The 25,090-nt window shown below is 37.1% G+C and overlaps 1 protein-coding gene across 12 annotated transcripts in view; it reads left to right on the forward strand.

Annotated features, from left to right (window-relative positions):
* Nucleotides 1-25,090, forward strand: part of DLG2 (discs large MAGUK scaffold protein 2) — a 961,231-nt gene that overhangs the window by 2,222 nt on the left and 933,919 nt on the right. For all 12 annotated transcript variants that reach the window (XM_071732357.1, XM_071732283.1, XM_071732535.1 and 9 more), the window contains one exon: nucleotides 14,777-14,908. In XM_071732357.1, the coding sequence (XP_071588458.1) occupies nucleotides 14,777-14,908 (132 nt within the window). The remainder of the gene's footprint in view (nucleotides 1-14,776; nucleotides 14,909-25,090) is intronic.

The raw sequence follows: 25,090 nt of genomic DNA on the forward strand, positions 1-25,090 counted from the left end.
GACATCTTGAACAGACACCAAGAGAAAAAGCTTGGCATTTAGCATTGTGAGAAGCCTCTCTTACAAACGCTAATGAATTTTAAAATTATGGACTTAGTCTGTTATCTTTTCTTTACGTGTTTGGTGAGTAAACATCAGCCATCAGCAGGTAAATAAATAACAAAGTTTCAAGGCTAATTTTAAATAAAAGTTATGAGAGCTCTATTTTGAAGGTGACTTTTAAAAAATGTAATTTGAACAAACTTTTATTTCCATGCTTTAATACAATAGAAAAGTACTATATTTAAGATTGTAGTATGGCAGCACTTAAGAGAATTTTTGCCCTTTCTCTCCTGAAGTTTGTGATTACAGCATGTATAGAAGCATCATTGGGAGTGTAGTAACCAGTGTTCAAACAGAATTGGGGAACATATGAGGGCAAATTCTTCCTCTGAAAACATTTGTAGGCTTTAGGTTATTTTCGGTTCCTTGCAAATATGACAGTGACTTAAAATATCAGAATAGGGTTTAGAATAAATGCCATGTGAACTGTTTCTGTTCAGCTCATTTATCTAGATGGCCCTGGTTCTGATAGATCTCTAGACCTGATGATACCAAAACGTGGGAGAAGGATCAAAAAGTGATTGTTACACAGCAGAAATGGGGATGCAGCTGATGTGACTATGGGTGCTTCTTCTTGCAGGAGTAACTCTACAGCATTTGTTAACATTTACTATGGACATAATGATAGAACATGCAGATTTCTAGAAATATTTTCCTACAAAAACAATAAATGGGATTTTGTGATTGTATTTTAACAGATGGCAGTGTAGAAATGAATTTTCAAAACTGAAATACTTTAATGAATCATATTATCATTCATGTTATTACTTACATGTAGTAAAGATGGGACTGTGTATGGAGAAGTACCATTTCCTTAATAATTCATCCTGCTGTGCTAGAAACATATCCCCTGATGCACTGGTGAGGCTTGCATGCTCTACCTGTTTACAGAAGGAACATTAAGACTGTCTTCATATTTTAAGTTTTAATTCTGAATTAGGTGTGTTGCTCTAAGGATGTTTTTCAGCCAGATTTTAGCTGTAACTCAGTTTCAAAATACTTGCAGGATTTTTTGGGTGAACTCTTCTGGGCTCCTTTGTGCAGAAAGTTAAATTGGCAATCACAGCGGTCCCTTCTGGCCATAAAAATCTGTGGAGTTTCTGTTTGTTTCAGGACAGTCTGGGTCAGTAAACTGAGGCTTTTATGTCTTTTTCTGTTTTATGAGGATATGTATTTTAATGGCCATTTGAAAATAGGAACTCAAGAGACACAAATATTCTCCTTTAAATACTTTAAACTGCCACAGTAGTGTAAATGTATTTGAGTATTTAAGCATGTAAGTTGCAGGATTAAAAATGTTAGCTAATCGGCAAATTTAATATTATTTTGAATGGCAATGTTTCTAGTGCATGCAGTAGATTTTCACTTTTAAAATGTAATTAAAAACATGCTGGCAACTTGAAACACACTACCATTTAAAAATATCTGCCGTTGTTGCAAATAATCCCTTGTATTCCTATGAATATTAGGGAGATTGAGGAGTTTTTCCCCAGATTTTTTTTTCCTTACTTAATTGCTTTATGCTTTTGACAGCACTTTGAGTCTAACTAGTTTCCTATTTCTGTTGGTGGTTTATTTTCCCTTTTTGATCTTAAGGTGGTTGGAAGTTCATGGCTACTGTCTTTCTCATCAGTGCCATCTATAGAAATCTTGTGTGGGATATTCTCTGTTAGGCTGTACAAAAGTATGTATTTAAATGACAACATTAAGGACAGGATTATCTCTCCCTTTTTGCACTTCTCTATGTGTTGCTATTTTGGATTGATAAAAATATTCTAAAACCAGTCCTGAGATAGAGAAACCTGTAAAAAAAAGTTTTAAAATATCCTGATATTTATCACTGGGAGTTGTTACCTAGTGCTGCTTTCTTTGGCACTGGCCAGTCCTCGGCCTTTCTAAAGAACAGTGAATGCATTTTCAGAATTTGCCTTTGAAAGGGCTCTCACATCCACTGTTGGTCTTCATGTTTCACGTAGCTTTGGACCTAAATTATGCTTTACTGCTTGATACGATGTCTGCCATTTTGTTTTTAAAAGTCTAGGCCTGTTTAATTGTGAAAAAAACCAACTTAATAGTGAAAAACCACATAACTTAAAAGAGGCATTGCCTTCTTGTGGATGTGGAAGAAAAGGTTTGTTCCTGGTTCTGACCATGGATGTGTCAGTATGTGATTGCCCTCGTGCTAGAGGAGAGGGTTTTGTTTTCTCACTTCATTCTGAAGGGAAATAAGGCTTCACATACTGAAGAATACTCACAGTTAGCTTGCTGTCAGTCTCAGTGAAACTAAAAAAACAAAACAGGGCTGGAAAGGGAGAATGGAGTGTCCTGCAGGCACTGAATGTGCTCCCTTTAGGTAAGGGAGAAGACATTAGAGACATTGTATGGTTTGTTGCACTATTGCTGTGTGATACACAAACAGCTTTGTCTCATTTGCTTTTGCTTGCTCATCTTTCCCTTAAGTACACTTAAAATTTTAAATCAAACCAGACATTTGATTTTAGTTGCAAAATTATTTGTTGGCCAGTTCCGTTTAGAGACGATGTTGGTTGAATGAATCTGAAAAGTAAATAAATTTATTATTTTTACTTAATTTTTATTTGAGTTTCACAAATAACTTAGGATATTTTTGAGTACAGCTATTAGTACTGAATTTATGGAACTTCTTGAGGAAAGCTTTGCTTCAAAGTCAAAAAGTACTACCAAATTGAAGAAGTCAAGTCAGGTTACTAAATGAAGTCTCGTTTTTGTGTGGTTTTAGACGTCTTCTCTCCATCCCTCCCTGAGTTACTTAGCTGAGTTGATTTCTGTTCACTGTAAGGGACTATATTTAGAACTGTAATTACATGTATTTCAGATTCATCTGCAGAATAGTTAAGAGTGTAAATTGCTCCTGTAATTCATTCATGTCTTTCACAGTGATGGAAGGAACTAATTGGATCCATGCTCCTCTGTGGTGGAGACCAGATCCATGTTTTAAAACCCTACTTATTATTTAAATGGAGATGGCAGGAACCCCCACATCTAGATGCCTGTTTCAACATGTGCCTCTAGACTAACCCTGTCCTCATCTTTACATCTAGTAAAAAATACTTGAATATTGGGATTTATACTGCCCTCATCCTGCTTTCTGTTTCTGAGAGTGAGAGGAATTGTATCTTTAGCCAGATGAAACCTGTGGGCTGCTATTAATATCATCTTAAATCACTCCACCTTGTAGCCAGTTTATAGAGGCACATGGATTCTGTTTGTTGTGGAATAACCTTTTTTCCTCATACCCTTAATATAAAGAAATGCTTTCAAGGACATACCTTTTTAAGCACTTCAGTGTCAAGAATTAAAAAGTCTTAGTCTGGTCCCACATTAATTACTTCTGTGCCATTCAGAAGAATCTAACCAATATGCTTTTTGAAATGGCAGAGTTTGTAGTGGTAATGCTGGCTTTGTGTGGCTGCTCTGTTGAAAGGAAGGAGTCTAAAACCAACTCAGCAGGAACTTTTAAACCAAAGTTCACAAAGGGCCAGACAAAGCTACCTTCCATTAGAGTGCTGGAGTTTTTTGTGCCCCAAATCTCTATAAATCCAGCATCTTATTTTTAGAGAAGAAAATTTAAATTTAGGTTTATAACTTTCAGTGCACAAAAATGTTACTGAATATAGTTGTAGACTCCTTGCAGTTTACAGCAGGAAACCTAGCATATATGGGAGATTTTTATTTCCCTTTTTCTTCTAATAATTCACAGGTATTACAAGCCTTTGAGTCTTTCAGTTGCAGAGTAAATATTCTCAAATAAGGCATAGCTAAAAGTATGCATTTTTCACTCCAAATTCTGTTCAGTTTCCTCTCAGTTCTTACAGTGAATTGACTAGGAGCAGTGCAAAGTTATGTTGGGTTATGTTTACAGACTGTGGAATGAGCAATTTTAGTTTTTCAAGAGTTAAACAGACAAGTGGCAGAAAATTGCTATCTAAATGTTGCCAACTTTCACCATAAAGCTTTGATTTAAAGATGTAGCTGCTTTTATGGCAGTAATCTTTTTTTCCAACCAGCCATTTTTTCCTCTGTGAGAAATAGTGGGATATTTTGCACACAACAGGACTATAGGAGTAGGCACAATACAGAACAAGTCTTTGTTATATACATGCAGGCTTTGAAGCTAAGTGGACTCTGGACTTGGAATAGTGAAATTTATGTTATTTTTCCAGCTCTACCATTTTTCTGGTATTCATCAGATGTTTCACACAGATCTCTTCCATTTTAGTTACCTCACCTAAATAAGGTGCCCAGCTTGTTACCCTGAAGGGCTGCTTTGGTCAGCAGACAGATAAACTTTCAAAGGGCATTTTAAGTCACCATAGATCTGAATTGTGTTCTGGACAATTGCCATCTTCTCTCTCCCCATAGATTGTAGAGGGAACATGGGGTAACCACACTTACTTGCCTCAGTTAGATGATGTGTAAGTCTCATCTAAGTTTTAGTGGAAAAACCATCTCTCTCTCTGAGATATTTATGAGAGCTGACGTTGTGTGTTCTATGAGTGCTAAAAATTAAGACTATTCATTATTTTAGTGGGGAAAAAATGTTACAAATTATTGTACTGTTAATTACGAGAACTGGAGGCAACCACAGTGTTACAGACACAAGAGGCAGCTGTGCATCCTCTCTTCAGTTCCTGTTCAGTGCATACAGCACTCAGTAGAAGCAATGGTGTCTTGCATTATAAGCATATTTTTTTTCCTTCTCATCCTCTTCTTTTCCTTCTGAATTTGTTCCAGATGGCCAAGATAGATGTCAGAAGGTGACTATGGTGAAAAAGCTGATTGTGTAACTGGTGGCCAAATGTGATAAAAGATGATTTTGCAGTCCCTGCTTCAGCAAAATGAGAAAAATCTGCTTTACTCAGATTTTTCTTATTTTGGTCAGGTCATACCAGGTTCTTGCTTCTTACAAGTATTTAAGGTCTGTTTCACTACGTTATCTTCTTGTATTTACTGTAGATTAAAACAGTGCCCCACAGCATCTTTATTAAAATTAAGATCATGTTTTCTCTTGGCTTATTCGTCCCAGAAATAGCCAGCAAAGCTACCTTGACCTCATGGGTGATGACAGTAGTAACCAAAATACAAAATCTGTGAATAAACAGATTTTTTAATGTCTGTGGTCTAGGAAATGTGCTTAAGTTTGTCTTCATTTTTGAGATGAAGGGGTCAGTGCTTCCCTCAAAACACATTTACCAGGGAACTGAATCAGTAGAGTTTTCTGGAAGGAGGGAATCTGGACAATGTATGGCTTTACAAACAGAAACAAATATTTTATGTATAACAATAAGATATTTGTTTCTCTTATAGTGGGATAATTCAAGTCATCTTCTGCTTCAGTCCTAGGTGTTTTGCTCTACGATGGATGCCTGCTGAGCTATGCTTTTAACAGAAAAAAACCCCAACCCCAAAACACCAGAAACAAACCCCAAAACAAACTTTGCAGTTATACAGACTCAGTTGTTCAATATCCAAAATATAGAATTGATTTTCTGTTGTTGCCTGGAGGTGTGTCTTTTATTAGCTTAGGGACTCTAGTCTGATACAAAGGTTCTTAAATAAAAATGCCAGCATGAGTGTGAGAAAATGTAAGACCACACTGCATATTTGGGTAATAAATAAAGGTGATTTAATGTCATTCCATTTTAGCTTTTAGATCACTAGAAAGGTTGCTGTTATTGAATAAGATCTGGATTTTCTTAATTCCGCATTGTTTTCTTTCATATGATATAATACTCCTCTTGTATGAGCCTGGAAGTTATTTATTCCTAAACAGACATCTTTTTTGTTTGCTTTCTCATTCTAATTTTCACATTTATGTTAATTCTGATGTTCAGTGTTCTCTTAAAGCAAAAAAACAAACCAAAATATCCAGCATTTGTATTAGGTGTATAACTCCTGTTTTTTATTCCTCCAACTACTCATAAAGTTGCCCAAGTTTTGTGTATTGCATACTGTTAGATTGTAAGCTCTTCAAAGCAGGACTCTTTAATAAGTTTACACTGTTAAGATGTTAATTTACTTTTATTCTGCTGCATAAATAAGATTTTTCTTTTGATACTACATCATTTTGGGTGTTTGTGGCTTCATTTTTCATTCTGTCTTCATATCCACATTATTGATTTAATAGTAGCATTTGTACACCTATATTTCAACACTGTGACACTTGAAAGGCAGAAACAAAAAGTTCAGGTGAAGCTACTTCTATTTGCAGTTTCTCTACTTTTAGGAGTCTCAGGGCCCCAGAATCTTCTTGCTCTGCTGTCTGAGACACAAATAGTCTGTAGCCAGGTCACAAAAACTTGAGAAAGAATCATTAATGAGCAGGTTCCACGTTACCTGCAGCATGGCTGGGAAAAAAGAGCTCACTGAAAGAAAAGGAATGGCCCTGGGGGGATGAACAGGTAGTATCAGCAGTTGCTAAAGCCCTTCTGTGGCCCCTGAGGTGAAGTGATGTAGTAGGAAGAATCCAGGTTCCAGGATGAACCACTGATAATGAAGAAATAAGTGGGATCTTTCTTATTATGGCAAAGCATACAATGAACAGAATATAGACTAAACACTAAGTATTTGGTACTCTCATCTGGGGGGCACCAAAGATGCTGTCTAGCAGCAGAAATGCTGGAGAGAAGTGTAATTTTATGGTGAGCCAGTCACTAATTGATCTTTAGCTATCCTATTTGATGGGTAAGTATAGTTAGTCAAATTAAAAGCAGTATACTTAACATTTTTAAATATGTAAAGGTAGCTGTTGAATGGAATGTTTTGTAAAGTCAAGTGTGAGGACACATTGGAAACAACTGTACATTGCTGCTATTCATCATTGATAATTTAAATCTATTTTGAAGTAACCATTTTTTCCTTATAGTAAATTAGACAAAAACTCTGAATCTTAACAAACAATTAAAAAAAGAATCCAGGCACTCTTTTATTATTATGGCTTCTCTGGATATTTGTGTGTGTGTGATATACAGCTGACACAACTTCATCCAGCAGTCAGTGCTCTGTAGCATTAGTGTGTCTTCAGCTGAAGTTCAGAGATTGTACTTTAAGACAAATTTAATTCCAGAAAAGAGAATAAGAGGCTTTGGAAATGTAAACTGTGTACATGAACTTGCTGGAGCTGTTTAGCTTAGGCAAAAGGAGACTGAGCAGGGGAGGGACGTGACAAGTCACACAATAGAGAAGAGGCTATAAAGGCAATAATGGTGGTTTGCTTTCCACACTGACATCTGGATGACAAGAAGTAGTTGCCCTGATTTGTAGCAAAAAAAGGTGGACATTATATAGCATAGAAAAAACCACTAGAACCTTCAGGCACTGGAATTAGAAGGTAAGGGATCTTGTGGACTTTGTAGAAGGTACCAGTGAAGTTGGGCACCTGTGAGATGGATGTAATCTGGGTCCTTCTGCAAAGCAGGGAGGCAAACTGAAAACCTAATAGGGCTCCTCTGTGTGCCTGTAATTTCTGTTTGAGAATTCAGCTGGCACTTCATAGCATAACTCCTGCCCTTCATAGTAGTCTGACTCGCAGAGCATTTATCTCTCTCTGCATCATCTGCACAAGTCAATATTCTATGCCAGGAAACTGCTGTGCAACTTTTTGCACTGGCTGGTGGAACAGCTGCATGTGAACACTGTTCAGCACAGAGCTGCCCATCCTTATTCTAGTCCAGTTTTCCTTAGCATTTGGATGCCTGGTTTCCCCTTAATTTACCTGGGAATATGATATGATATTGCCCTGTTCTGTGAAATTTGTTCTGGTACTTGCACAGCACTGCTTCTCAAAGAATATCTGGCCCATTTCTTGTCTGCTAACAGCATCAAGGCCTAGAATAACATCACTTCACAACTAAACCATTCCTAAATGTGTGTTTTGTGGGAAAACAATCTGTGCAGAGAATTCACCAAGGTTACGGTTAATTTGGGGATGTTGTGCTTCTTTTTTACAGTTAACAGAGAGCTAGGGCAGCTCAGAGTGCAATCTTAACTTTAAATATCATTCCTTGAAATAGTGTCTCCACTGGCTCAAGAGCAATCACACACCATGTGTCAGTCCCCTCTGTGTGCTGGTGTGGGTCCTAAAAGCTAAAATTCCAGAGACAGACGTGCCTGGTGATTCTGTGGATGATTAAACCCCCCTTTTTGTGTCCACTTGTTTTCCCTCGCAGGACAGAAGATGGGTTTGTGTGTCAGGCATACTCTCAGGAACTGTTATTTTTAACCCTTTTTCTTGTTTGTTGTGAGTGCTCATCACACTGGGTGATAGTATTTGTCACCTATGTAATGCCTTATGCTTCCTCTAGGCTGCATAACCCATATGTTGCCATTTCTTCATAAAACCTTATTGCAGACATGAAAGGCCTGAGATGCTGAGAGCTTTTGGGTTTGTACAGGGCCACATATTCCCTGTCTGCTTTCCCTGGGTGCAATCTGCTTGATTAATTTACATCTCATATTTGTGTTTCTATGTAAATATTTTATAATTGTTCTTTGTTTAATAGTTCTTTTGAAACACTGGAGCCTATGGCTTGTGTTTTTGTCAACCGTCTTAGTGAACTGTTTCTTATGTTTCTTTCTAAAACTGAACTGGCTTACACCTCCAGTGTGGAAACTGCAGATTTTAAAATACAGTCTCATGTAGGGGTTTTCAGGTGCAGGTGTGTACACCAAGCATTCTGCACTAGCCAGGATATATTGCTTTGTGTTTGAAGATCAAGATAGTTAAATGAGTAACTGATGGCTTTGTCTCGGATCAGTCCTGAAGAAAGCTGCCTGGAAATTTCTTAGAAAACACTGCATCCCCTCCTGTTGATCTGTAACAACTCACTTTAATTTTTTGAGCTTTCTAGAGAAGGGGTTCAAAGTAAGAGATCTTAAAATAATTGAAGTGGGAAACAGTGCTTGCTCAGACCTCTGGCTCTTCTGCCAGTGGTCATCTAATTGAAGGTGTGAAGTCTCCAAACGCAAAATAGTCTTAAAGATGCTTTTCTTCTAAAGTTTTCCAAGTTGACTCAGAAAACTGTTTAGATTGAGAAAGACTCTTAGATTTCTTTCCTGGTGCTCTGATTTAATTTCTCACTTCTATTTTGGCTGCTGCATTTTTTCCTCCCCTGGTCTTCATGCTTTTTCCAGCTTCAGTGCCCTACATTTTCCCAATTCTGGTTGTCCAGAAGCTGGAAAGAGTCTCCTGAAATGTGTTGGTGTGTTTTTCTGTAAAAAGACACCTATACCATAGACTTTGCAAGTCAGAAAATCATCAAAATCCTTCTTAGGAAAGGGAGCAGATATAATTACCCACAAAAAAAAGAAACTGAAATAAAAAAACCCCAGACCTTTATTTTGAGCTAGACCTCAGCTCATGTTAAACATCTCTCACTGGTGAAACAATATTTTTGTCAAGATTTTTGTGTACCACTGCACCCCAAAATTTTTTCAGTCATGGACTCTGATGCCAATGGGAGGAAACAAATACAAATATGATCCTAAATTATGGACAGGCTGTTGTAGGCTTCATGTTCCCTGAGAGACAGTGGGTGCCCAGTATTACCTTGTACTGGTTTGGGGCACTCTTAACCAGCTGACTGATGTACAAGACAGACATTTCCAGCTGCTGATGAGTTTGTAATCATATTTGCTTTTTATATATCATCATCTGAGCTACCTTGCTTCATGGTAGGAGTTGGGTAACAAGACCATACTCCTATTGAAGGGAGCAGCAGCTCTTGCCATACTTAGAGGTGTTCAAAGCAAACCAACTTGTTTACAAACCCCACGATTGGTCCTGGCCAGTACTGTGTATGGATCCATACAGAGTTTGGTTTATATGGCTTTATTGTGGTCAGAAGGAGCACTTAGGGCTTGAAAATAGGAATATAACAGTATCTGCCTGAATTATTGGATGCTTCCATGATCTGTTTCTTTGTTTTAAGTAGTTCATGATTCGTGTCATCATGATGATGTTTCATCATCATTCAACATACCCTGATCTGATCCTGATCTTATCCAATTTAATTATTTTAGTTTGTAGCTATTCCTAAGTTATTTCAGACCCAGTATATTTACTTTATCAAAAGGATAGATGGTTTGAATAACATCTGGAAGATACTGTTTCCTGTATCCTATAGCTGTTCCCATAGATGTCATGTCATGTGAACTGTCATGTGCTAATGCAATGCTCTATACCTGCTTGCATGCATGGTTTTGTTTCTTGATGACAGTGTCCCTGAAAAACTCTTTGTGTCTAAGCTATAATGTAGCTATGTTTTATTAAAATATAACCTGCATTGTTTTAATGGTGCATTTTCTACATATATTTTAAAAATAATTTCATCAGATGTATAAACATTAACCCAACAGATATTCTGGCTTTATAGCATAAAGCTATATAGCATGTAGCTTAAAAAATCAAATTATATAAAAGAGTGTCTAGAAAGTATGGAGTGTATAGAGAATGGATTTATCTCTAATGATCCCATCTAGAATAATAACCCCAAGGAAACTATTTGCCTTATTTTTGTTCTTACATAGATCAATAGATTACATTAAGCAGACACCCATTGTGTAGAAGAAAAATTAAATAATATTTTACATGTTAAAACTTTAGATAACTTGAGGGAGGAAAAAGTTTTTCAAATAAATTAATTAAGCAAAGTTATTGATCTACAGTTTTTTTCAGTATCACGTATTTCCGACTTGCTGTATGATAGCAGTTGCCCATTCCCTGATTTGTGACATTAACCAGAAATATTTATGAACTGGCTAAAAATTACAGAGTGGTAAAAATAAAATCTACAGAATTGTTAGTTAGCTTGGGTTAGTTGGTATTCTCTTGGACAAGATGCTGTAGGACCATAAACTCTTAGACATTGTTCTTGTTCATTGTATTAAGATGTTTTATAATGATTTATTTGAACAAAATGGTAATGCCCATGCTGTTAAGAGTATATGTGAGCTTTTGTGGTATTGTAGCTTCTGAGTGGTCCTTGTCAAAGTCAACTTTCAAAGCTAATAGTATCAAATTAAAAATAGTACCATAATATGCAAAGAAATGGTAAGAAAAACTAGAATGAAGTCCCGTATCACCTCACTGGGCACAGGTGAGAGCTACTTTTCAGTGGTCTTTTGTTAGCAAATGAACTACCCAGGATCCCAAGAGGCCTACAACTTGGGATATTAAACTGTTCAGTGGATTTGTGATCTTTCTTGAATTTGGTTTTGGTGGAACCACTGAAAAATAATGGTATCACAGAACAAAGATTCTTGTATTTATGAAACATTTCACTGTAAGGCCCATGATTTATTTTGACTGCTAAAGATGAATTGTGTGCTCCAGTGGATATTGTCATCCCATACATACAGTGATCCAGTCCTTCATGAAAACCACCAGGCTCCTGTTCCTCATGATGAGAAGAATGTGTGGGAATTCAGAAACTTTGGTTCACAGAAGTATAACAGGGAATATGGTTCTTATTTGACTATTGTGCTGCAGTCCAGGCAGTCAGTTCTTGCAGCTGAGTATTATTTAAACTTTGTAGCTGTCAGGCAACCCTGGAGGGCAAAATACTGGATGTTCCCATCTGCTTTGGGTATAACTGGGAGCTGAAGATAGTTATCATCTTGAAGGGAGTACTTAGTACTCTTCAGATATTCCATGTTATTGTAATAAATCCTGTTTCTGTTTGGTTGTCACACAGAGGTATGAATGTTGTGTGGCAGTGGCTTATGCCCCATCATACTGGGTATTGTACAAATCCATATGAAGATCTGGTCCCAAGTAATTCCTAAACCGTGAAATTTGTCAAAAAGGCACAAGGTTGCTTTTTTGAAAGCCTAATCTGGTTCCAGAATGACTGGAGATTCAAATAATTCTCATAAACCTCAGTAAGTGAGATTACACACACCTTCCCTGACATGCTAAAATATTCTTGGTCAAGCTGTGGTTCCAGTTGATACCACAACATCAGCAAAATCAGGACAGCCTGTGGGTGACTGTGTCTCCCAGCACATGCAGCACATTATAGGTTATTTGGAAAACTATTTACATTGCTACTTAGAGCAACTGTGCAGGAAAAACCTGGAAATCCATGCAGGAGCTTAGGGAGGGAGTGAAAATTAATGTATCCTATTAAAGCTAGAGAGTAAAGTCAGGCAGGAAGATAATTACTTGATCTGAGATTTAGCTGGGATTTAGAGTTAACACTAGAACTCTGCTCCATTGCTGGTTGTTCAGCTTGTAGATTTTAGGACTTGGTTTGGGGTGAACCAATAGTAGGCTTTTTTAATTGAGATGAATTGAAAAATAATAACTTAAGTGAAAATAGAATTCTGCTCATACCTCCAAGGGAGGCTACTTTTTTGCAGCTGTTTTTCAAAATAAGAACCATACACTTTAAGGAAGGAATGATTAATGAAACATGTCAGCATTCTTCATGAAGTGACTTAAGAAAGAAGGAGTGGTAAAGTGTCTCTTGTGTGGTGAGCAAAAGGAGGCAGTCATTCAAATCCCATTTTCCTGATTCCTCAGACAGTCTGCTCATGACCTCAGTATTGGATTTTCTGCAGTGGCTTTCCACCACTCTCTGCTTCCTATGATTATAAATACTTTTATGTTCATTGCATATGAATGTGCACTGAGGGGAAGGTGGATGCTTGATTACAACCCATGCTTTAAGCTATTAAGTGTTTATTTTGTAGAGGGGAGCCAAGTACTTTCAGTATCTAGATGAAAACACAGTTATCACAGGTGGGGCTGTCATGCCTCATGTCATGTATGAGGTCAGTGAAAGGTATGGTGTGATTGGGGTTTTCCAGGCAAAAGAATCTGAGCTCACATGCAGAATAGGAGTAGATAAGTAGAATATCCCAACCATATCCCACTTGGTCCCAGAACTTCGAGGCTGTCCTTTTGGTTTGGGTGATCCATGATGGAGCCAAGCCAAGGTGTTCTGTCTTGGCCTTTATAAGAGCTGAAGGTTTTAAGTTGTTCCTAAGTACCCTACTGGCTTTGGGTGAAAGCAAGGCAATTGCCTAACCCTTAGCTGCCCAAAGGACAGCTCTCTTAGAAATAAGGAGTTCCTTTTGGAGAAACCCTAAAGGTGGGACTACAATAGAGAACTATGAGCTTTTTTATGTACAAATGCCTATACCGCTGTAAAATGCCCCCTAAACTTCATATATATGTGATATATACATAATTTCTACATATGTATATGCATATATGTATATATACACACATTTAAATACCATTGCTGTTTTATTAGTTGTTTTTCATTTCTCTGTCAAAATTCTTGTGACCAGCCAGAGTTTTTGGGAGGAGAAAGAAAAGAAATTACATCTTCTTAAACATTAATTATTGGTTGTTTCCCCTTTTTAATTTGTAATGTTATCAATTATGGAATACAATTCACAACTCTGCCCCTACTATGAACTCATCCAAGTGTCACACCTCAAGGCCCACAACAGGGATGTTGTTCAAAATCCTTGGACAAGCAAAGATGATTATTTTTTAGTGTAGTGAAAAAGAAGTTTTGTTTCAGTTATTTAGAAAAAAAAAGAATTGTAAGAGCATTGTTGTGCATTTCTATGCCTTTTTACAGTACTTTATTGAGTTTAATCTATCTAGAGAGTCTGAACCTCTTCTGGTATTGAAGCTTGCATTGAACTCTACTGTAAGAGATTTAAACTGAGGCACTTGTTTCACTATAATTATTTTGTACCTCTTACTGTTTGTTAATCTTATTGTAAACTTGGTTTACAAGAAAGTGTAAGGTTTACAAAAGGGTGTGCAGATATCTCAGTGCCAGACACTTGCATGTGTGGACATTTCTATGAGGTAGTAAGGATGAAGGTGAAGTCTTATTCTACATTTTGCTCTATTTTCTCACATGTAAGATGGTGATATTTGGTTTCTATACAATTTTGTGTCAGTCATGCTGTTGGCAAAAGACAACAAGTAGATAATAGCAGGAGGAGGAATAGAGCTCTCCAGAGAAAAGCTGGATTGCTATATTTGAGCCAACACATGAATGGAAGTCTGCTCTCAAAATCTCATTTTTACCAAAGAGGTAGATAGCAGTTTTATGTAGTGAGGGAACAAAAAACCCCAAAACAAAGCAAAACCAAGCACCCTCTTGGACACCTGCCTTTCAGATACACATTTGCTATTCAGAGAACAGAGAACTGAGTATTGCAATTGCCAAGGAAACACTCCACTGCCTTCTCTGCTTATGTTTTAGGGCCAGTTTTCCTGCATGTCTATCCGTAATGGTTATTGTCTATAATTTTATAGCTTCTGCAAATTGTAATTTGGTCCAAACCCTATAGCTTCCAGCTGGTTTTGGATAAATGAAAGTTGGACACTTGTAGATGCCATTTAAAAGACCGTTTTCCATTTGCAAGGTTATCTCAGATATGCAATATTTTTTCTATTTTCATGTTGGGTTTATCTCTCCACTTTGCCTGTGTTGTTTATGGCATAGAGCTAATGACACAATGCAATGGCATTTGGTGTAAGTGTTCTTATATGTGTGAACAATGTCTTAAGAAATATGGAGTTAATATTTGAACATGTAAATACTTTCCAGAGCCAATAAAAGACATTTTTTTTCCTATTTTGTTGTACTTGTTCATTTTTTAGATACTGACCGAGCTTTAGTGCTGCTGGAAGAATACTGTAAAAGACTAAAGAAGCCAGAAGAACAACAGCTGAAAAAAGCCATCAGAAAGGTGATGGGCATCTTTAAGAGCAGCTTGTTTCAGGCACTTCTAGGTAGGTACTAATATTTAATACTAGATGTATGCTCTTGAAGGCCAGAGCTAGGTCAGATCTAGTACCTTTCTTATTGGTCACTGATTTGTGTTAACAATGAAACTGCACTTTTGAGATGATCCTTCCAGGTTCTCTGTGGAGAAACTCATCCTGATATTTCAAAGGTATCTCCTTATTTATAGTGAAAGAAAAAGGAACAAGAAAACTCATGCAAGATAGGGCATTGAGTAGTTATTCCTAAACTTTGTTGCTTTCCTTTTTCATTGGAAGTTACTGAACCAGAGTAGGATATAGCTGTTCATGTAAAGTTGGAGATGAAGCCACCTGTAGGTAAATGGGCAAAGTTTAATTGATTTCACTGGCACTGAGTAGCATCTAAATTCTTTGTGTCTTTTGTGTTAGCTTTTTGTGAAAAGAGTCAGCCAAAGGAACTCAAAGTGTGTCAAGAAAAGTGCTCAAGGACACAGTGAAATTTTTGCAGAATGTTCCCATCCATGTGATATTGTGGTGTCCAAAGAGATCTGCTGGAGGATCACTCAGTCTTTTTTTTCCATTCCGTTTCACATTATATATTATTTGTCAAAATTGAGCATTTGATGTTTTTAACTTTTGTATAAAATAACTTTCATAACTTATTAAGAGTAATTTTTTAAGGTCATGAATGTACCCATGTGCTGTAGCCTCTCTGTTGTCCCTTGTGCTGCTCTGTGCATGTGTCTCCAGTCACGGAAAGTGGTGAGAGTTACTGTACATCACTCTTGCTCTCCTTCTTCCTCTTGCATTGGCCCCTCAGTGTTTTATTACTTCACAAACATCTGTAAATTTTCTGCAGAACTAGCTGGAAGGGTGCATTTCTTAACAGAAATAATATTTATGGAAGCACAGGTACCTTCAAGTTATATTTCTTCAAGGCCAGTGTACCAATTTTGTGCATTGCAGAGCTACATTCAGGAGCAATTAGGTAAAAAATGATTATACATCATTAAAGTAGAAGCCCATCAATACCACACTGTTCCTGTGAATATAATGAAGGTCTGGGAAGAGTTTCAATAATTTCTCTACCTTTTATGAAAAGTGTGTGTTTACCGTTCTCTAAAATTTCCTGCAAATGGAAGTAATTAATGTCAATGCTATTTTACTTGTAATTTCCGTCAGCTTCTTTAAAGTGCTTAGCTTTATTTTATAAACCCTGCATAATTTTAAATTGCTGGATACTCTTTAAAAAAAGGAAGTGGATTAATAATCAAGTGGTATTTACCAAGCAGTTATAAACAGATTTAAACTAAATAATGAAAAAAAAGACGGGATATTTTCTCTGTTATTTTTCTGAAGGTAAATAGGGATATGGAAGTATGTGCTGGAGAAATACAGAAGTCACAGAACATTAGCTGCACATTTACTTTTGTAGTACTTTGAAGTAATTCTTCAAAGTGTTCCAAACGACGTGTCCTTTGTGTGTGTCTACACTGCAACATTTGTTGATGTACTACATATGCCAGAAATGAAAAAGTGGTTATAGCCACATTTAGGTTGAATCCAAAGGATAAATGAAGTCTTTTGATTGCCACAATAACAGACTGAGGAGTGTGATGTTACAGAAGTTAGACAGCTTTTTAATTTGTAGACCTTTGGATGTCTTTTCTTTGTTCTTAAATGCTTCTTTTTATGAAGGAGATTTGGGAATTGCAAGACATGTCATTATTCTATTTGGTTTGCTGTTTGGTTGGTCTAGATTCTTGAATAATATAAAAGAGTGACCTCTCATCATTGCTTTAAATGTGGTAGATCATGTTATTACACAATCAATAATGAGATTCTTGCATAACTGGTATTTCAAAAACACCCACTTCCATGACATCTGTTTTAGCTTCCCATAACATTTTCTTCCATTCACCTATAAATCAGACTGCCACACAAAGAAATGTCAAAGGCAGAGCTTCTGGTTTTCAGGTTCTATACATCTAATGTTACTTTGTCTCTTCTACTTAAAGAATGTCTAATGGTCTTGAAAGTGTCCCTTTTTGAGTACCTAATCTTGATTAGACTTAATTTCCAGAATTTGAGTGTTCATTGCTTTCCAGAACTTTATCTCATTCACAACTCTCAAACATTGGTTTCATCCAGAATTGATTAAACTTTTGAATACTTAGGCTGTAACTGTTAATGAAAACTGTGATTTTTGGTACAGAATCATTACCAAGGATACAGAAGGACACATTCTTACCAGATGTAAATTTAATGTAATTTTATGTGAACAACTGTTTATTACTGAACAGGAGAGTGACATGAGAATAATCAGGATTCAATATTTTTGGTGTGTACATTCTAGACATGCAAGAAGCATCTACAAATATGGAAGTAAAAGCTCTGTGAGTGATTTACTGAAGGACTATTGAAGGATTGTCCTTTTACATTTTAATTCAGGTTCAAAAGCATCTCCTTCGCCCTTCGGGCTGTTCTTGTTGCTGGACTTCTTTCTAGAGACACTGTGTTCAGTTTCAACTGAGTTAGTTGCTAAGGGGCACATTGTCGAAGTGACATGTGGAGCTGCAGTCTCTGGAGTCCCATTTACACTCCAGTGGCCCAAACACAATGCTTTGAAAATCCATCCCTAAGAGGAGGGAGGAAGAGAAACTCTTCAGAAGGAGCATGCAAGGGGAAGAGTGCAACTTTAGATATTGACATAACTCTAAACTTAATTCCAAACTATTTGCACCAAAAGGAATTTACCCATCTTTCCATGTGTGGTGAGAAGTTATGGTGCTGTTGTCATTGAGTCTGTAAGGATTTTTGCTGTTTGTGGGATCATTCATAGCCAGATGATATTAAAATCACAGGGTCCTCTCAGATTGTAGCACATGTTGTTCTGAAGTGAATGTTTATTTTTTAAAAACCCTGCAAGGAAGGGCAAATTAAACCCGTGGAAATCCAAATGCCTTGTTTGTTGGGATTGTCTCATAATGGGGCATCTTGAAGGCATTGTGCAGAAATAAAAAAGAGGAAAATCATGAAAGAGAGTAATAATAGTCATCTGGATATGTCAGAACAACCAAACATTATATTTTGATGTTTTGTTCTTTATGAAACGTAACCAGGCTTCATAATGCAATACACAGTTTAGTACAATTTGTTTCTAAAAACCTCTATTTGTCTGGCCTTCATTTCATTAAGAAAAGTGCATGATTTTACAGCTTAGAAGGCCGTTCTGTGAAATGAGAATGGATGAAAGAGGTTTATGTTTGGGGTAGGTTTTTACTGTTTGTTTGTTATATTTTTTCAGTAGATATATCTCTATAAAACATAATTTTGTTTGCAGAAGGAATTAAAGTGCCACAAATAGCTGTAATCATCTTATACAGTATTAGGTAAAAACTAATCTCAATAGGTTTTTCTAAAATTCGGATAAACCCAATCTGCAGTGGATGACGTGTTTCCGGAGGACTTTGAAACCATGTTTAATGTTTTTTTTCTCAGGCTTGCAGAACATATCCTGAATTTTAACATTTCAACTAGAACCTGTATCACCTTCCTTTTATTTACTTATTTGTAAAAACTGATATTTCACCATTTCTGCAAAATAATGTGGATGTTATAAAATGTTCTGTGCAAGAATTCCTGTAGTAAGCATTACTCTGAGGATTACAGCATTTACTGGTCATCTGTGCCACAGCCTGTATTTAGAGACTTAAGGTATAATTTTATGGTTTTACTAGGAGAGTTTTTTTAGACTCTACCTCATACCTCATACTTTTAAATAAGCCCTATTATGAGAGCCAAATTTAAGGGAGCAATAATGCCTTGTAAACTAAGTCAAAAAGGAAGTCAAAATATTCTTCTGCAGAGAGGTCAAGAGCACAAGTCTTATGAGGAGATACTGAGGGAACAGGGATGTTTAGCCTGGATAAAAGGAGGCTGATGGGAGACCTTCTCATGCTTTATGACTAGCTGAAAGAAGGCTGGAGTGAGGTTACTTCTCCCAAGTGACAAGTGAGAGGATGAGAAGAATGGCCTCAAGCTGTGGCAGGGGAGGTTTAGATTTGATATTAGGAAAAATTTCTTCACTGAATGGGCTTCCATGCACTGGAACAGGCTGCCCAGGGAAGTGTTGGAGTCACCATCCCTGAGGGAATTTAAAAGACATATAGATGTGGAGCTCAGGGACGTGGTTTAGTGGGTCTGAGCAGTGCTGGGTTAATAGTGTCTGGACTTGATGAACTTAAAGGTATTTTCCAACCATAATAGTTCTGTGATTCTGTAATCATGTATTACTTTTCTATTAAATGTTTGTATAACTTAAGTGGCAGTATAACTCAGTGGTGTTATATTAGTATGCAAACTTCCATGAATGTAGTTGTATATTGTGATCCTCCATGGTAATGGAGGGTGCTATAGGACAGATAGGGTAGAGACCCAAAGCAAGTCCCCTTTTGCTATAATTATTTTAGGAGGTACACATCTTTCAAAAAATATCATAGCCATTGGCAAATGCAAACATTAGTATAGCATGAAGCAAGTCAGGAATTTGTTTTCCTGTATTTTTGTCTTAGCTGATTGACTTTAGTGTCTGCAGAGCTGGGAGCTGGCTCTGAAACTCCCCTTGCACTTAAGGCAATGGTTAAATATCAAATGTTTTCAGCCTACTTGTGTGTTTGGCACTTGCAGTGCTCCTGAATGTAAGGTTGTTGATCTCATATGCAATTGTTCTCTAGACTTAATTTCAGTGAGCTTGTTTCTGGGCATATCAGGCTGGCTCACCTCCTGTAACGACAGCGAATTCCACAGCCAGTCCTGTGTCCTGCCCAGGGACATTAGGCAATCCTTTCGACAAGGGTCTGAGTCCAGCATTCACAAAGTCAATAGAAAAAACTCCCACTGACTTGATTTGCCTTGGATCATATGTTGGAGTGATTCTTCCAGAGATTGATATTCAGACCTTCCCTGTCTGAGAAATAAATATTCTTCCATAGCTGTAGCTAAAAATACTGAAATCCTCCCTGACTATTACAAATGTTGAGGAGCAAAGGAAATTTGCAAAAACCCTTCAGTGCTCTGTCACATTTGAGAAGTGCTCAAATGACATCTCTGACAATGGGGAAGCCTGTTATTACTGTGCACAGAGTCCTACTTTCCCAAACTGGCATCCTTTGTTGTGGCATAAATTACAGCAGAACTGAAATTTAAATGCATGAGCAGCTTTTGTTTTGCCTGAAGACAGCTGCAGCTGCTTTTATTCTTGCAGTCCGATTCTCTTAGTAAGCAGATTTGTGCTTTCTTTCAAAAGAGCTAAAGGTAGCAGTGCTACATCTTGGGGATGGTTTGAAGCTGTGTAATCATTTTTTTTTTGTTTTATTTTTTTTTTTGCGAGCTGGGGTCTGGACTGCAGCCAGCTTGAGGAACTAAACCTCGTGGTTTTCCAGTGGAAGCCTGGTTGCATAGAGTGAACAATTTATTCTGAAAAAAATGGCAGATCTAATGTAACTTCTTTCCTTGTTTTGGCCCACCACGATTTTTCCTCCCATGGCAATATCTTCATTTCTCTCAGGTCTCTCATGGTACCTGCAAATCTCTTGTAGGATCTGAGGCTTCTTCACATTTACAAATTTGCTTCAAGAGTGGGCAGAGAGTTTAAAGTTCATTGGTGAGAGCTGAGGTTTATCCTACTGAACGTGCATCCATGTTACTGTAGGGAAATCAAGCTGAATATGTCCAGAGAGGGGAGCATAAACTGAGATCTGAAATGCTAGGTAGTTTTTCAGTTGTGGAGGAACTGAAGTATTTCTGCATTTCTGAAAATCACAGACTTACTTGTGCCTCTGGGACTCACTGGGTGTACAGAGATGCCTCAGTGGTTAGAGATGAGGAGCCAGGGCATGGCACTCCCTGTTCTTACTGGCCAACCTGGAGATGTGGGTAGCCCTCCCACAACAAGTTCTTAACATTAATTTAGTTATTTTCAACTTTGAGAGATAGCATGTGTGAGCAGCTGCGGGAATCCTGTGTGAGTACCCTGATTTATTTTTTGTTTGAAAGAATTTAAATATTAAACAATTGTGAATTACCAGAAATTACCTGAACCCAAAAGCAAAGCTCTGATACCTCTTACATTTGTGGGAATTTTGTTTGGGATCTTATCCTTGTTGTTGGCCTTTTCCTTAAAGAATTGCACAAAACCTTGTAATAAAAATGCTGACAGACTCAGGAAAATTCAGGGTCCCAGCCCAGGTCTGTATTTGGATTCTCAGCCTGTACGTGTACAGTAAGAAACTGATTACAGCATAATCACTTGTAATCCTCATGCAACCTTCTACTCATGTTTTGCTGCCTCTTAACCAATGAATGATAGCACTGACATCACGGCCAAGGAATTCAGAAGCTTTGTGGACTTTTGTCACTCAAAATGCAAAAAACTGTGCATTGGAAAGAAAGCAGTTTTAAGAAGAGTTTTTAATATGAGCAATGTGATAATTGTTGAGCTTGTTAGTTTTCAATATCCATCAAGGAGTAAAAGCATTTTTTTATTCCTGTAGTGTTTTTTCCTAAAGTGTGTCTTGGCCATATGGATTCCATGTATAATTAGAATTAATAAAATGCAGTTACAGCAGCTGTTGCTGTGTGGCTGCTGTCCCAGTGTGAAGCTTTTCTTTCTCTTTGCATTAAGTAGGGGTAGCCCTTTATTACTGGTTTGTGATGAGAACTAGAGACAAAATTAAGAGATGCATTTAGATAATCTGATTTTATTTTGAATAATGTATTCACCTTTTTCAAGCTGAGGGAATATAAAAGAACAATGAAATAGATTACTTTTTTTTTGGCATAAAAGAAAGAATGGATTAATGTCTTGATAATGTAGTTTGTACATCTACTAATAAAATGGAAGAAAATAATCTGGAGCAAGCTGTTCCAGCAGTAATCCCAGTGTTTATTTTTGTCTCTAAAATAGCAGAGCTGTTTTCCATCTCTAATGTTTTGGTCTGCAGAGTCACTGTAGGCTAGATTCTGATATGATTTTAGTTTCATGACCAGAACTTTTTAGGGGGCTGCATGGTAATTTTGAAATCACAGAAACATTTTAGCCTTGAAGAGTGTTATACCTTACAGTTTTCAAAGCTGCTCTAAATCAACCAAATCTGTTGCCTGGTGCCACCCCCATGTCTCTGGAATCCCAGGACTCATTTCCTTAACCCTGTGCATCCAGTGTCAAGGGATTCAGTGAAAAACACTGGTGTAAGGGATTTAAGTGCAATGGGGATTGAGCCCTGAATAGTAACATGCATGGAAATAAACTGGTTAATGCTGCATACATGTACATATGTATATATATCTATAATATATAGATAATATAATCTATTATGTAAATGAATTTATATATATATAGTAACAGGTAGCTGTGAATACCGTATTTATCTCACACTTCTACTATAGTTTGCTCAGGTATGATTCTGTATTTGGTGTTCCACTGAGTATTAAAATAAGTCTTGACAAGAAATATTGGACTGTGTTGTTCATTTCCATTGTGTGTTTACTCTTTCGTGTGGTCCATTTTCTGTGACTGTCACCTTGGTCTGCCACTGACATAATTGTGAGTTGTGGTCAAAGGCAACTGAACTTATGTCTTTCATTTGTCCTTTCCTGTCTTCATTTTGTCATCACAGTTGTGGTGCTGAATTTCTGCTGATGTAGCTGGTTAAGGCACTATTGCATAAAATCCCAGGCAACAGAAATAGAAAATTGCTGTTATAATGCTTATCATTATGTTATGTTGCACAGAAATGATGTGGTATTTCAAAACCAAGTGAAAAGAACAGAATTAGGTCTGTGGTCGGAGGAAGGGCAGTGCTATAAGTAACATAACTTCTGTCACTAGTTTGATTCCTGTACATACATACAGTGTGATACTTTTTATTTATTTAACCTCAAACTGTTTTTTTTCACTCAATGTGCAGAAGTGCCAGGACTCATAAGCAAGTGTTTAATCCGTTGCTTTCCCAGCATTATTTCCTGTGTGAAGAAGTGATTGTAGTTCTGTGCTACAAAGGTGGTATCAAAACTCTGAGAAATAGAGGTAAAAATATCTATTTGCTTTAGAGACCTGATTGGAGACACTTCAGACCTGATACATCACCACGTCCACCACTGCTTATGTCTGACCACAACTCCAGCTGCAACAGGGAGTATCATTATTCTATAAAGACTGCCCCAGTGTCTCATTTTGGACACTTAAGACGTGAGGATCATCTGATGGGTGATTTGTTTTGAAAAATACATCATGCATGACTTCCCGACCATCACCGAGTCTCTCTGTAGGAATCAGAGGTAGTATCTGGTTCCCAGCATGGCATTTAATGCTCTTAAGCTGGAGAACCTTCAAGAAATCTTCTTACCAGTCTCAGCCTTTCAGCTGCTGAGATAAATGGTGCACAGGTTTCTCAAACAGCTTTCCCAGAACAGACCCATTGGGTTTACTGAATAAAGTGTCAGAGCAGAGAACAGTGGCATGTGACCATACACTTATATTGTGACACTTTCTAACTTTGGGAATTACCCTTACAACCTTATCAGTGTTATGAAGTTAATTTTACATGGTGTTTTCCTAGACTTTAAGGAGTGTAGAAAAAGCTTCTCACTGCAAATTCCATCGTGTGATGATATTGATCATGCACGTTTTGAAGTGAGGTGGAAACTGTTGGATTCTTCACTCCAGGCTTCACTGCTTCAGCTAATGGAGATGCTACTAAAAGGTATTGTTCCCTTTCTCTTAGAGCTGATTGTTATCCCAAAGTCCCAATAGCTGGTTTAGATGAATTAGATGGTTTTCTTCTGCAAAATGAGTATTTTGGAGGCCTTTTTTTGGAGGTATTGGGATTGGAATCACCATCATTTTTTATGAACAAAGGAAATGTCACAGCAGATGATGTCAGAGCAGCTCTGCTCAGAGGACTCACTTCCAGATCCTGGCAGTGCCACTGCCTTGCTCCATGTCCTGAGCCAGTCCTCTGTGTGGGAATGTGGCTCAAAAGTGCCCTTGTTCCCTTCTCCCAATAAAATTCTGGTTATATATATATATATACATATATGTATTTACATAAAAATAATGTGTATTCACAATATTATATATATACATACACACACAAGTGCACATATATGCATAATAAAATTTAATCTTTACAATTATATTCATATATATATAACATTCATTGTCATCAGGGAATTTAGTAGGAGATTCGTTGTCTTCCCAGAACCCAAATGCTTGCAGGTGGTAGGAGGAACTGTTGTGAGGGAGTAGCTTTCAAAACAGATATTAATTAGATAGCAGGAGAAATCCAACCTAATTACAGTGAGACAGGGGGATGGTTATAAAGTTGTATTGTATATTGGGTATTTGCCCCCAAGTCATGCTTTTTCTTGAATTATTTTTAATCTTCATTGCTGAAATGCAATAAAAAACTGAAAATTCTTTCCTTTTCCTCTTTAACCCTAAAACCAAAAAACTATTTATGTTGTCATCATTTAGTACCCAGCCTGCCTTCAGTGAATTTACCATTGAGTTTTGGTGGGGTAAACTGTACTTCTTGTATTTGTTTAGTTGTTTCTTCCTCAGAAGATATTAATTTAAGTTTTTTAAAATACAATTTGGAAGAGAATAAATATACTTAGACAAAAGTAACTCAGCTCTTTAAAGTAGCCAAACAATTTCTCTAAATAAAGTTTAGAGTGACATCTTGTGGTAAGAATGAATTCGAATCTGTGTATATGTTGTACTATTTTATTTTGTCGACAGTAGGTGTAGTGTTTTCTGTTCCAAAATATTACTCAGCAGAAGGAAATAATGACTTCTGAGTATCCTGTGGGATGGGATTTGTGAGATGTCAGAAGGCATTGTTGGGTAGTATAAGGATCCTACAGGCATGCTTTATCTTTTACTGGGTTAAGCTTATCTTGTGAATCTGTGAGGTCCCAGTACTTTAATCTCCAATTTAAGATGTTTTAGTGTTCTTTCATCTGTTGACTATCTCTTGGAATTGCTCAAAAGTCTCTATTAGCCATGATGCCACAGCAAGCAGGAGCACAGCATCACTTAGCAATGTCTGTTTGTGCTAATTCCTTAGTTATCCAAAGATTTGCTTGGTTTTAGACAAATATTTTCAGAGAGCTGACATGAAGGATTAGTTAATGAAGAAATGA

Source organism: Heliangelus exortis, chromosome 1 (assembly GCF_036169615.1).
Source record: "Heliangelus exortis chromosome 1, bHelExo1.hap1, whole genome shotgun sequence".
In the NCBI taxonomy this organism is placed as follows: Eukaryota; Metazoa; Chordata; class Aves; order Apodiformes; family Trochilidae; genus Heliangelus; species Heliangelus exortis.